This window comes from Cherax quadricarinatus, chromosome 8, assembly GCF_038502225.1.
Source record: "Cherax quadricarinatus isolate ZL_2023a chromosome 8, ASM3850222v1, whole genome shotgun sequence".
In the NCBI taxonomy this organism is placed as follows: domain Eukaryota; kingdom Metazoa; phylum Arthropoda; class Malacostraca; order Decapoda; family Parastacidae; genus Cherax; species Cherax quadricarinatus.
The window spans coordinates 5,079,137-5,093,070 of record NC_091299.1 but is presented as its reverse complement, the minus strand read 5'-3'; the positions used below and the strand labels follow the sequence as shown (position 1 = coordinate 5,093,070).

The 13,934-nt window shown below is 39.4% G+C and overlaps 1 protein-coding gene across 1 annotated transcript in view; it reads right to left on the bottom strand.

Moving 5' to 3' along the window:
- The window catches only part of LOC128685185 (insulin-like growth factor 1 receptor), a 124,740-nt gene that overhangs the window by 22,976 nt on the left and 87,830 nt on the right, over positions 1-13,934 (bottom strand). Inside the window, exon 11 of the mRNA XM_070082791.1 lies at positions 12,838-12,974. Coding sequence (XP_069938892.1) covers positions 12,838-12,974 — 137 coding nt within the window. The remainder of the gene's footprint in view (positions 1-12,837; positions 12,975-13,934) is intronic.

Here is a 13,934-nt window from a genome sequence, read left to right as displayed (position 1 = left end):
AAAAATATGACAATTTCAAAATAGGGTCCAGAATGAACAATGCAGACATTCCTGGCTCTAAAATAACATTTTCTTTGTTCATCAGTCACATCTCCAAGCCCCTCTGATATTACTCTTGCTTTCTATTTTAAATTTTTATTCAAACAAAAAATAGAAGATTTACTGTTATGCAGACTACTGCAATATTGTAATAATTGTATAAATAATGTCAACCCAAACATGACTGCATATTAGAATGGCTACTTGGACATTTATTGGAAAATGACCATTTGTTTACTTTTGAACATCAGCAAAAATCAAACGTTTCCCCTACTTTGAGCTCCATTTCAAGGTTCTTTTCATAGGAAAACCAATCAAAAATCACCTCTATTTCTATATGTTTTCCATTCTATCAAATGAGACCAAGAAAATGAGAATACAACCATAAATACTATACGAAAATAGACCACAAAGTCGGCATTTTAATTAAAAAAAAATGTTTTTTCTCATTATGCACTGCGTGTTGCAGGATTTTTTATATGGTGCACACTGACCACACAGACCCATTCTCTCATATGTGGGCCTACCAGCTTTCTCTCCTGCTTGATTTGAAGCCGCTAGAATTTATGAGTATATATACGTCAAAAACAGTTGCTCGTAAGACGTATATATACGACCAAAACAGTCAGAGGGTTAAGAAAATGCCTGCAACGAGTGGTGATGTTTGTGATTTTAAGGCTAGCAAAGGCTGGTTTGAGAGATTTAAGAGTAGTGGCGGCATACACAATGTGGCAAGGCATGGTGAGGCTGTCAGTTCTGATAAAGCGGCTGAGAAGTTTGTACAGGAATTTAAGGGGTATGTAGACACTGAAGAATTCCAACCCCAACAAGTGTTCAATTGTGACAAAATAGGCCTCCTTTGGAAGAAAATGCAAAGAGGCCCTACATCACACAGTAGGAAAAGGCACTCCCAGGACACAAGCCTATGAAAGACAGGCTAACTCTCATGTTTCAAACCAAATCAAATTTATTCTATATAAAAGATTACAATGCGAGGTTTACATATTTTAGGATATTGCATGGTTTACATGTTATAAAATACTAATTACAGAGGGGGCCACTATAACACCTAGCATGGTTAGGCATTTCGGGGAGACTAAGATTAATTCATAACTCTAAATTATTACAGATTATGGAGCAAGTTGGTATTAAGGCTAAGTAACTACATTACAGTTTGTAAATTTAGCAATGTGAATGCTTTTGTATTGGTACAAAACATAGTTTCTATATTGGAGTATCACAGGGAAACTTATGACCAGTTAGGAGTCATTATTTTAAGATTCGTATTTCTGTGTTTATAGTCAATTGGGTGAGTGTGTGAGTTTATGTGTGAAGCACCAGGTGGTTTTCATGTAGTTAGCTGATGGGGTGTATCAGGGAGATACGAAGTTTTCTAACGGTAGTTTTAAAAGTGATGAATGTGTCTGCAGTTTTAGAGTTTTCAGGTAGGGTGAATTTTTGTAAAGGTTTAGTCAGACACAGGGAATGTTCTAGAGATGTTTGTGTCTGGTGTTATGCCTGTGGATCCTGTCACAACTATCAAGAAAGCATTTTAGGTCAGGGTTAATATTGGAATGTAAGGTCCTGTAGATGTAGATTGCACAGTAGTGAGTGTGGATGTTCTGAACAGTAAGTTTAGATCTATGAAGATTGGGGAGGGGGGGGGGTGTTGCCTGGGATGGGAATGCGTGACTATTCTTACTGCGGCTTTTTGTTGGGTTATTATTGGCTTTAGGTGTGTTGCTGCAGTTGATCCCCAAGCACAAATAGCATAGGTGAGGTATGGATAAATGAGTGAATGGTATAGCGTGAGAAGGGCAGATTGCGGCACGTAGTATCGTATCTTGGAGAGGATCCCAACCATTTTGGATACTTTTGATTGTTGTGTGTTGGATATGGGTGCTGAAATTCAGGTTGTTGTTGAGGTATAGGCCTAGGAATTTGTCCTCATTATGTCTGGCAATTAGATAACAAAAAGGCACAATACCGTGACTGGAACGATACACAAATAACCCGCACATAAAAGACAGAAGCTTACGACGATGTTTCGGTCCGACTTGGACCATTGACAAAGTCACACTAACAGAGGTGGAGCAGGACGGCTATATATAGGCAGGAAGAGGTGGAGGTAGTAGTAGTAGTAGTAGTAGTAGTAGTAGTAGTAGTAGTAGTAGTAGTACAAGAATTGTATATAATACCGACAGGATGAAATGACACATGCACAACACCCGGGCATCCCCACCGTAGACGTTTCGCCATCCAGCCAGCCACTGGATGGCGAAACGTCCACAACAAAGACAACCAGACGCTGCACATGTGTCTTAATTTCGTCAGTAGTTGTAGAAGAAGAAGAGGTAGTAGTAGTGGTAGTGGTAGAACTGGGAAATAAGGAAGACGAGGCAGTCAAATACAAAGGAAGGGGAGCACTGCAAGAGAGCTAGAAACCCTGTCCTCTTCAATACTTCGGAGAAACTAGTCGATCTCTTTCTGACAGACTTAGGGAGCACAAAAATAGTGTTAGGCTTGCCGACACTAACAATGCTCTTTTCTGTCACGTCAGAGATCATAGCCATCCTATTGACTGGTCTTCTGCTAAAACTGTCTTCCCTGCTTCCAACTCGAACAGTCGCCGTTTAGTTGAATCCTCTCTTATACACAACTTTCCTTGTATGAACCTTAGCCCTGGCTTCGTCTCTGTAGATGCCTTCCTCTCCCACTACATTGTAAAATGCTCCAAACTTCAGAACACCCGTGACTTAACCTGAATCCTCATTTCTTCTTCTTCTTCTTCTTCTTCTTCCTCTTATTCTTCTTTTTCTTCTTCCTCTTCCCCTTTCCTCTCTCCTTTTCTCCTCTGGGTGGTCTTTCTCTCTCCTGTCTCGTGTTTCTGTTCCTTCTTCATTTATTTTATTTCACCACTTCCCCTTTCACGCACCTCGGTGCGCTTGCTCTCCCTCTGGGGGTTTCTAGCTCTCTTGCAGTGCTCCCCTTCCTTTGTATTTGACTGGCTCGTCTTCCTTATTTCCCAGTTCTACCACTACCACTACTACTACCTCTTCTTCTTCTACTACAACTACTGACGAAATTAAGACACATGTGCAGCATCTGGTTGTCTTTGTTGTGGACGTTTCGCCATCCAGTGGCTGGCTGGATGGCGAAACGTCTACGGTGGGGATGCCCGGGTGTTGTGCATGTGTCATTTCATCCTGTCGGTATTATATACAATTCTTGTACTACTACTACTACTACTACTACTACTACTACTACTACTACCTCCACCTCTTCCTGCCTATATATAGCCGTCCTGCTCCACCTCTGTTAGTGTGACTTTGTCAATGGTCCAAGTCGGACCGAAACGTCGAAATGTGCGGGTTATTTGTGTATGGCAATTAGATTGTTGTCGATCTTAATGTTAAGTTGTGCAACACCTGCTCTGCTACCAAACATAATATAGTAAGTTTTGTCAGTGTTAAGCGTAAGTTTATTGACTGTCATCCAAGAAGATATTTTGAGCAGCTCCTCGTTAACAATGGTATTGAGGGTGGCAAGATTTGGGTGGGAGATGACATAAGTCATGTCGTCAGCAAAGAGAATGGGTTTCAGGTGTTGGGATATGTTGGGAAGAACATTGATTCATACGAGGAAGAGCAGGGGACCAAGGACACTTCCCTGTGGTACTCCAGTATCACGTGGCCGTGTTGATGAGGCTGTGTCTTTAATGGTGACATACTGATACCTATTAGTAAGGTAGGATTTGAAATATGCAAGCACATGGCCTCTTATACCATTATGGTCAAGTTTGTGGAGTAGGATGCCGTGGTCTACTGTGTCAAAAGCTTTTCTTAGGTCAATAAAATTTCCTAGCGGATATTCCTTATTTTCCAATGCTGTGTAAAGCAGATCTAGCATTTTAACACTTGCATCACTAGTGCTTTTATTTTTTCTGAAGCCAAATTGGCTGGGGTTGAGTATGTTTTGTGCTGTTATAAATGAATATAGTCTCCTGTGCACTAGTTTCTCAAAGATTTTGGATAGCAATGGTAAGTTTGATATTGGCCTACAGTTGTTTACATCTGTAGGGTCACCACCTTTATGTATTGGTGTAACCCTTGCTGTCTTGAGTAGTGTCAGGAAAGTGCTAGTTTCTAGTGACTTGTTAAAAAGTAATGTAATAGCATGCAAAAGGACATGGGCTGCTCGCTTGTACAATAATGATGGGACGTGAGACAGATTCCCTGAGTTATTTTTAAGTGACTTTATAATCGTGGTTTTGTAGTAATGCTAGTGGGGATTGCAAAGTGAAGCCTTTACTGGTGTATCCCTGAAAATCCCAGAGTGTTCAAGAAAAACAGTGTCACCAAGAGTAATTTGTGTGTGATGTGGAAGGCTAACAGTAAGGCATGGGTCACAAGGGAAATTTTCCTTGATTAGATTAATGAAGTGTTTGGCACCAGTGTGAAGAAATCCCTCCTGGAAAATAAATTGCCACTTAAGTGCCTCCTGGTAATGGACAATGCTCCTGCTCATCCTCCAGACTTGGAATAGCAAATAGTGCAGGAGTTTAGTTTTGTCACAGTGAAGTTCTTGCCCCTAATACAACTCCTCTTCTCCAGCCCATGGACCAGCAGGTCATTTCAAACTTCAAAAATCTGTACACCAAAGCAGTGTTTCAAAAGTGCTTTGAAGTGACCTCAGACACTGAATTGAGCCTAAGAGAGTTCTGGAAAGATCACTTCAGTATCCTCACTTGCATAAACCTTACAGGAAAGACTTGGGAGGGAGTGACTCGCAGAACTTTGAACTCTGCTTGGAGAAAATTGTGGCCACAATGTGTATAAGAGAGGGATTTTGAAGGGTTTGGGGCTGACCCTGAGGAGCCTATGCCAGTTGTGGAAAGTATTGTGTCACTGGGGAATTCCATGGGGTTGGATGTGATTTTGGAGGATGTGGAAGAGTTGGTGGAGTACCACGATGAAGAGCTAACCACTGCAGAGCTGCAAGAGCTTCATGTGGAACAGCAAGAGACCACAGCTCAGGAAATTGCTGCAGAGGAGGAGGAAGAGAGATGGAGGAAGGTGCCTTCTTCAAAGATTAAGGACATTTGTGCAAAGTGGAATGAAGTGCAATTATTTATGAATGAACTTCACCCTGACAAAGCTGTTGCAGGCCATGTTGGCAACATGTACAATGACAATGTTGTGTCCCATTTTAGAGAAATTTTAAAGAAATGCCAAAAAATAGAGCTCTCTGGACAGATATTTTATGCAACAGGGGTCCAGTGGCTGTCAAGTTATTCCCAGTGGCATTAAAAAACAAAGAAGGGAAGTAACCCCAGATAAGGACTTGGTACCTGAAGTCTTTATGGAAGGGGATTCCCCTTCCAAACAATAGTGCACACCTTTATCCTCTCCCTTCCTTCCGTCTTCCATCCACCCAGAAGTCTTCAGTAAAGGTAAGTGTAATGTTATTATTATTTTATACATGTATGTACTTGATTTCTCATTGTTTTCTGTATGTAAATCTTTATTTAATTTGAAAAAATATGTATTTTTTAATATTTTTGGGTGTCTGGAACAGATTAATTTTATTTCCATTATTTCTTACGGGGAAAACGGTTTTGCCATTAGGTAATTTTGTCATTCCTGGAGTTTACCTGGAGAGGGTTTCGGGGGTCAACGCCCCCGCGGCCCGGTTTGAGACATGGCGGATCAGGGTCTGATCAACCAGGCTGTTACTGCTGCACATACGCAAGCTGACGTACGAACCACAGCCTGATTGGTCAGGTATTGATTTTAGGTGCCTGTCCAGTGCCTTCTTGAAGACAGCCAGGGGTCTATTGGTAATCCCCCTTATGTATGCTGGGAGGCAGACTCTCTGGAACGGATTAATCACGAAACTTGGGGGTCCCCTGTACCATATCAAAAACAATATACTCAGATCACAACATAAGAGAGGTTCAGACATGTATGCGCCAGGCCCCAGACCGACAAAATGTGATCAGTCACGAGGGAGCCTTCCCCAAATTCAACTTCAATAACAAAAACATAAGGTGGGACCAAGTAAACCAGGTCCTAAATGATATAAACTGGGAAGACAGCCTAAGCAACATGGGCCCAAACCTACATCTAGAACAAATTAACCCCTTAAAGTGTCCAAACGTAGATCTACGTTCTCTCGCCCAGTGCTCCGAATATTTTAGAGAATTTTTTTTTTTTAAATACAGTGGACCCCCGCATAGCGAACGCCTTGCATAGCGAACAATCCGCATAGCGAACGCTTTGTTCGCCAAAATTTTGCCCCGCATAGTAGACAAAAACCCGCTCAGCGAACTTCGTCCGAGACGCGTCCAATGTGGGCCCTCAGCCAGCCTCACATGTGCCGCCCGTCCCATTGTTTACCAGCTAGCCTCCGCGGTAACATTCAAGCATACACTCGGAATATTTCGTATTATTACAGTGTTTTCGGTGCTGTTTGTGGAAAATAAGTGACCATGGGCCCCAAGAAAGCTTCTAGTGCCAACCCTACACCTCAAAGGGTAAGAATACCCATTGAAATTAAGAAAGAAATCATTGATAAGTATGAAAGTGGAGTACGTATCACCGACCTGGTCAGGTTGTACAAGAAACCAAAATCAACCATCGCTTCTATTGTGGGCAAGAAAACGGCAATCAAGGAAGCTGTTGTTGCCAAAGGTTTAACTGTGTTTTCGAAACAAAGATCGCAAGTGATGGAAGATGTTGAGAGACTCTTATTGGTGTGGATAAATGAAAAACAGCTAGCAGGAGATAGCGTCTCTCAAGCGATCATATGTGAAAAGGCTAGGAAGTTGCATGACGATTTAATTAAAAAAATGCCTGCAACTAGTGATGATGTGAGTGAATTTAAGGCCAGCAAAGGTTGGTTTGAGAGATTTAAGAAGCGTAGTGGCATCCATAGTGTGATAAGGCATGGTGACTCTGAAGCTGGTCCTAGTGGCATTAAAAGAAGAAGGGAAGTAACCCCAGAAAAGGACTTGCTACCTCAAGTCCTAATGGAAGGGGATTCCCCTTCTAAACACTAACACTCTCTCTCCCCTCCTCCCATCCCATCAATCATCACCAGATCTTCAATAAAAGTAAGTGTCATGTAATTGTGCATGCCTTTTTCAGTTTGTGTGTACTAAAATTAACATTCTTTTGTGGTAAAAAAATTTTTTTTTCATACTTTTGGGTGTCTTGCACGGATTAATTTTATTTCCATTATTTCTTATGGGGAAAATTAATTCGCATAGCGAACATTTCGCATAACGACCAGCCCTCTTGCACGGATTAAGTTCGCTATGCGGGGGTCCACTGTACAGAGGACATTTTTTTTACATAAAGTAATGTAAAAAAGAAATTAAGAGTCGGTACTTATGGAGATATAAAGCCACAAAGTCGGCACTTGTCACACACCTGATGGCAACGTGAAGTGCTGCCGCTTGCAGAAGTGTTGCCGATATACCTTTCTCATTTTTTATTTGTATAATTTTTATATTCTGATAATTACAGTTTGTAATAGTTCTTGTGATTTCAGAGCCAATCTTTGTTGTGACACTAATACTAGGTACTGAAATAATATTCAAGTAGTCACAAACACAGTAACAAGTGAACATTTTCAGAGAGGAATTGACAAAGTGGACAAAGATAGGATGTTCCAGAGATTGGACACAGCAACAAGGGGACACAGTTAAAAGTTGAAGACACAGATGAATCACAGGGATGTTAGGAAGTATTTCTTCAGCCACAGAGTAGTCAGGAAGTGGAATAGTTTGGGAAGCGATGTAGTGGAGGCAGGATCCATCCATAGCTATAAGCAGAGGTATGATAAAGCTCAGGGTTCAGGGAGAGTGACCTAGTAGCGACCAGTGAAGAGGCGGGGCCAGGAGCTTGGACTCTACCCCTGCAACCTAAACTAGGCGAGTACAACTAGGCGAGTTCCTACCTTAGCCACATACTATTGTCTAGAAATATATACACAGTATTTATAGGTCCCAGCAAGGTTTTGGACATGTGGGAGTAAGACGAGTGTCACTCCATTGCTGACAGTGCAGCAGTGGAGTGACATTTGATGATCGTGCACTGCCTTGGTTTTGTTTGTTTTCACTGTTACACAAACATGTCTATGTCTGTTTATCTGTCTGCCTACCTGTCACTGTGTGTATCTTCCTGTATATCTCTCTCTAGCTCTGTCTCTGTTTATCTGTCTCCTCTTATCTGTCTTCCTGTCCTCTTGTCTTTCTTTCTGTCTCAGAGAGCCACTCAAGAATCAACAGGTATTACACATGATGCAGAGTCATCATGTCTGATTCCTGAACAAGTGAAAATGCATATTACTTGCCAGTCATGCTTATTATGCCTTAGATCTACAAGCACAGTATAACACCGAGTCTGGATTTTTTGGGTTATCCTAGGTAATTTACACTATGAATAATAATTGTATTTATGTGTACCTGTGAGATGGAGATAGAGACAGTCAAGTCAAGGCAGGATGGCACATATTACACATGTTCCTGAATTGTTTCTCTTTACTTAGGGCATAGGTTATAGGACACTCCTACAAATCTAGTTAATCATTACAATTACCTAACCTTAATACCAATATGATCCATATCCTGTGCCAATATAGATGTTTACGAACATTGGTTACTGTGTCACGTTGTTGCAGAGCAGCTTTGGAGGCTTCTTTCTTTATCTGCAATGTTGTGAGGTACACAGGCAGTGTGTTTGTGCCCATGGCCCAGAGGGACCATGCCCAGTGAGGGAGAGAGGAGTAGGCCTTGGTGACTGAGTGAAGGCCGTTGAGAGAGTGAGGGAGAAGCAGGGTGATGCCGTTTCAAGTGGCATACCACTGAGAGGCCTACAGGTGGCAGCACGAGCATGGCATGAAATATGAACTCAGCTGGCAGACAGCATAGGCTGTCTATGCAGACAGTAAAGGCTGTCTACACAGAGCAAAAACAAGCATTAGTCTGCCCAAAATGCCTAGGCATACTAGTGGCCTTTGTAAAAAGTATTTTATAATATGTAATAATATCTTATAATACATAAACCCCACATTGTAATATTAACAGAAATAAAGAATTTTAATTTTAATTTTTAATTTTAATTCTGGCAGGATGACACTACCAGTGGTATCAAAAATGAAAGGATGTTGCACAAATGTTGTACATGGGTTATTATCAAGGTTTCTGAAATTTCACTGACCGCTTGTGGCCATATCCATCTCAAAGCCACTAAACTCGGGGTAAGCATCACTTTCCTCTTGAAAGGAAAGTGTTAATACAAAATGACATCAGTGAATCCCAGGTGTTTGCTGTGCTGTTTGCTCTAGCTGGTGCTCAATTGAACTGGTGCTCCCATAAGGTACTAAGTGATCCCAGATTTTTTAATACTACACACACCAAGTGTTAAGACCCATTCTATACTGACCAGGCATCTTAGGCCAATCGTGCTAAATTTGGAAGCAGAAAAACTAAAACATAGATCTACGTTTGGAGTGCTAGCGGTAAGAACATAGACCTACATTCGAACAGTTAAAGGGTTTAATCACATCCTCAGCCCTCTCCTATATAACATGGCCTCCATTATGAATCCATTGTTACATAAAAAAATATATTTTCCCTGTTTCTTGGCTAATAAACCATAACCAAGAATACTTAATCATGGTTTAGAATGTTCTAGTAATTGAAGCAAACATATGAAAAATCCAAAAAACAGAATAGGAAAGAAGGGATAGGACAGCCCTTACCAATCAAGAGGGTTATTTCACACTATTTAGAGTCTGAAACCAACCAAAATCTTTATTTCCTTAGCATGTCTTTTAGTCTTAACAAATGGCACAAAGAAGCAGCCAATTATATTGTGAAAACCAATGTTCAAAATTTGCTATTTTAACCCAAATGCAAGCTCAGAGTTTAAATGCTCCCACCATGCACTGCATCAAGCAGGATTATTTTTTATATTTGTACCTCCCACCACACAGACCAATTCTCCAATGTTGAGGCCAAAATCTAACGCTCACAGCATATCTGAGGGTGCTATGGATTTTGTGTAGATCTACCTAAGCACCACTGGCACTGATCACACAAAGCTATGCGAGACAGTGAAAGAGTTGAAGATGATGAGAAATCCCAAGTAGAGCTCTATTTTTGTAGCATATTAATAGTATACAATACAGTAGAGCCCAGCTTTATGGTGTTTCGCCTTATGGCATTAAACTAATACGAACATTTCAAACTACGCCTAAAACTCGCTATACGGCTCCGCCCACCTGACTTTCTAATACGGTCACCATGCTCCACCCGGTTTGTTTATGTTTTCTGTGAGCTCTGTGAGCACCATGTCTCTCCATTATGTCTGGAAACTTTCCAAAATTTCAAGAGTTTTAAAGTTATTTAATGTTTTATATATACACACTACTCTGATAAATATTACTTTGTATATTAAGTAGTCTGTAAGCCATTAAATTTAGTCTGCCCATAATGCCATGGCATGATAATGGCTCTCTTTGCACTTCAACTCATTATTTTAATTACAGAATCTCAATGCAAACTTGCAAGGAAATAAAAATTGTATTGTATTGTACCTATACCTAAATAAACTTACACAATGTGCAAGTACACATTAAAATCACTAAGTCTCTCTTATTAGTCTTGAGGATGCTATATTAATAAGGATAATAATTTTTTTTTTTTTAAGTAGGCCATCTCCCACCGAAGCAGGGTGACCCAAAAAGAAAATACTTTCATCATTCAACACTTTCACCTCACTCACACATAATCACTGTTTTTGCAGAGGTGCTCAGAATACAACAGTTTAGAAGCATATGTGTATAAAGATACACAACATATCCCTTCAAACTGCCAATATCCCAAACCCCTCCTTTAAAGTGCAGGCATTGTACTTCACATTTCCAGGACTCAAGTCCAGCTATATATAAATAACCGGTTTCCCTGAATCCCTTCACTAAATATTACCCTGCTCACACTCCAACAGCTCGTCAGGTCCCAAATACCATTTGTCTCCATTCACTCCTATCTAACACGCTCATGCACGCTTGCTGGAAGTCCAAGTCCCTCTCCCACAAAACCTCCTTTATTCCCTCCCTCCAACCTTTTCGAGGATGACCCCTACCCCGCTTTCCTTCCCCATTATTTGTGTCTAATATTTTGACTACCACCCACACCATGGGTATGAGGTACGTAATAAAGATATTAAATTAACTGAAAAGTCTTGTCAGTTAAGATACCTAAGTGATGCCTGTGTTTCTTACTCATTTGTTCATACATCTACACCTACCATCTGACTTACAACCTGCTCGACTTACGACCACTCAACTTACGACCGTGTTTTTTTTTGTCAAATTTCTGGGAAATAAACAACTATTTGTGTTGTACACAGTGTTCATCCTAAACCTTACAGTATAAAATACAGTACTAACAGCATAAAAAGTAAAGTAAAACATGAAATACCAAAATAAAACAACAAAATAAAGTCATTACAAAAATGTGATGTTGATATTCAGTAGTAAAGTTCGACTTACGACCGGTTTCTCGGAACCAAACTCGGTCATAAGCCGGATGGTAGGTGTATTAATAGGCAATTATAGTACAGGACAAATCACACCACATCCTCTAGCACAAACTTTATAATAATATTAACTAAAAGTAATGCAAGTACTGAGCATACTTAGTGCAAATAATGCAAATACAAAAGAGGGGAACCTTGTTATTACATGAGTCTTTACAACAGTGATAGAAAACAGAGTTCATGAAGGAACTGAAGAAACTTTTATTGCAAGCAATGGATGGTTTGACCGTTTTAGAAATTGAATTTAACTGCAAAAAGTTAAAATTACTGGTGAGTCGGCCAGTGCAGATAAAGATGTTTTATCCTCTCAGTGTAAGTTATTGTTGAAGAAATAAAAGATATTGGACGGAGGCTGGGTTCCATGAACTGGACTCCACAAATTTCCGTGATTTGCTTCAATTACACTCGGAAGAAATGGCCGATGGAAACCTTAATTTCAATAAACAATAAAATGTATTAATGTTTTCACTGCTTAGATCATATTCAGACATTTGTTTACAAGAAACAATACAAAGATTAAATGACAAAATTTGAGACAAGATGCTGTTTTTTGTATGGTTTATGAAGCCCAAATTATATGTAAGCACTTAAGGCAAAACTTTAAATAACAGTACTAGACAAGAGTACAATTATTAGTTTCCATTGTACCATCACTGAATATAAACATCACAAAACTGTGCTGCATCCTCTTTTGTCAAGATCAGTGTAGTACATAATATATCTGAAGCAAAAGGATTGATGCATAGACAGTGTTGTTAAAAACAGACATTCTTCCTTCAAAATGGATTAAAGCTATTTCCAGTTTTTGAAGTCTGGTCATTATTAGTAGATTAAAAATATTTGTGGTGGCTGTTTTGGCAACTTTTTACCATTTTGAAGGAAGAATGTCTGTTTTTAACAACACTGTTTATGCATCAATCCTTTTGCTTCAGATATATTATGTACTACACTGATCTTGACAAAAGAGGATGCAGCACAGTTTTGTGATGTTTATATTCAGTGATGGTACAATGGAAACTAATAATTGTACTCTTGTCTAGTACTGTTATTTAAAGTTTTGCCTTAAGTGCTTACATATAATTTGGGCTTCATAAACCATACAAAATACAGCAAATATTTTTAATCTACTGATAATGACCAGACTTCAAAAACTGGAAATAACTTTAATCCACTGAGAGCAGTAATTTACCTTATATGGTCTTGCTCCTCCAGAGAGAATCTCCCAGAGAACAATGCCATAGCTCCATACATCACTCTTACTGGTAAACTTGCTACTGATGAGGTACTCAGGCGGCAGCCACCGCACCGGGAAGTATTTTGTTTCTCCTAGAAAATAAAAACCATAATATCCGATATATACTAGGCTCTGACTAATGGAATGGTGAGAGATATCATACATTATTCAAAGTTTTATGGACTTAAGTGTCAAATAAGAGAAACATATTCCCATGGTATCAAGCAGAGTACAGCAAAGCCTTGATTAGTACAAATTTGAAAAGTACAAAATTTGATTTAGTATGAATTATAAAATGATACCAGACCTTATTTAATACGAGTCAAAAATCACTTAGTATGAGTTTGCTGCTCACCCTGTGTGAAGATGTGTCAAAGCTTGTTATCCTATACACGTTAACAATATTAGATCATATTTTAAACTTCGATAATCTGCCCACTGCAAATATGGACAACAGAGGCATACATAGTGCAAATAATGCAAATACAAAAGAGGGGAACCTTGTTATTACATGAGTCTTTACAACAGTGATAGAAAACAGAGTTCATGAAGGAACTGAAGAAACTTTTATTGCAAGCAATGGATGGTTTGACCGTTTTAGAAACTGAATTTAACTGCAAAAAGTTAAAATTACTGGTGAGTCGGCCAGTGCAGATAAAGAAGATGTTTTTCCTCCCAGTGCAAGCTATTGTTGAAGAAATAAAAGATACTGGACTGAAGCTGGGTTCCATTAGCTGGACTCAACAAATTTCCATGACTTGCTTGAATTATACTCGGAAGAAATGACTAATGGAAACCTTAATTTAAATAAACAATAAAATGTATTAATGTTTTCACTGTTTAGATTATATCAGATTTAAATAAAAAATACATTTTTATTATCCTTTGGTAACACATTAAAAATTTTCATTGCATATTGAATTTTCATTGGGGTGGGGCCAATTACCAGCTTCGAATAGTATGAATTCAATTAATGCAATCATTTAGCAGGATTTATTATTCATACTAATTGAAGCATTGCTGTAGAGCATTCAAGAAAGATTTAAATAAAT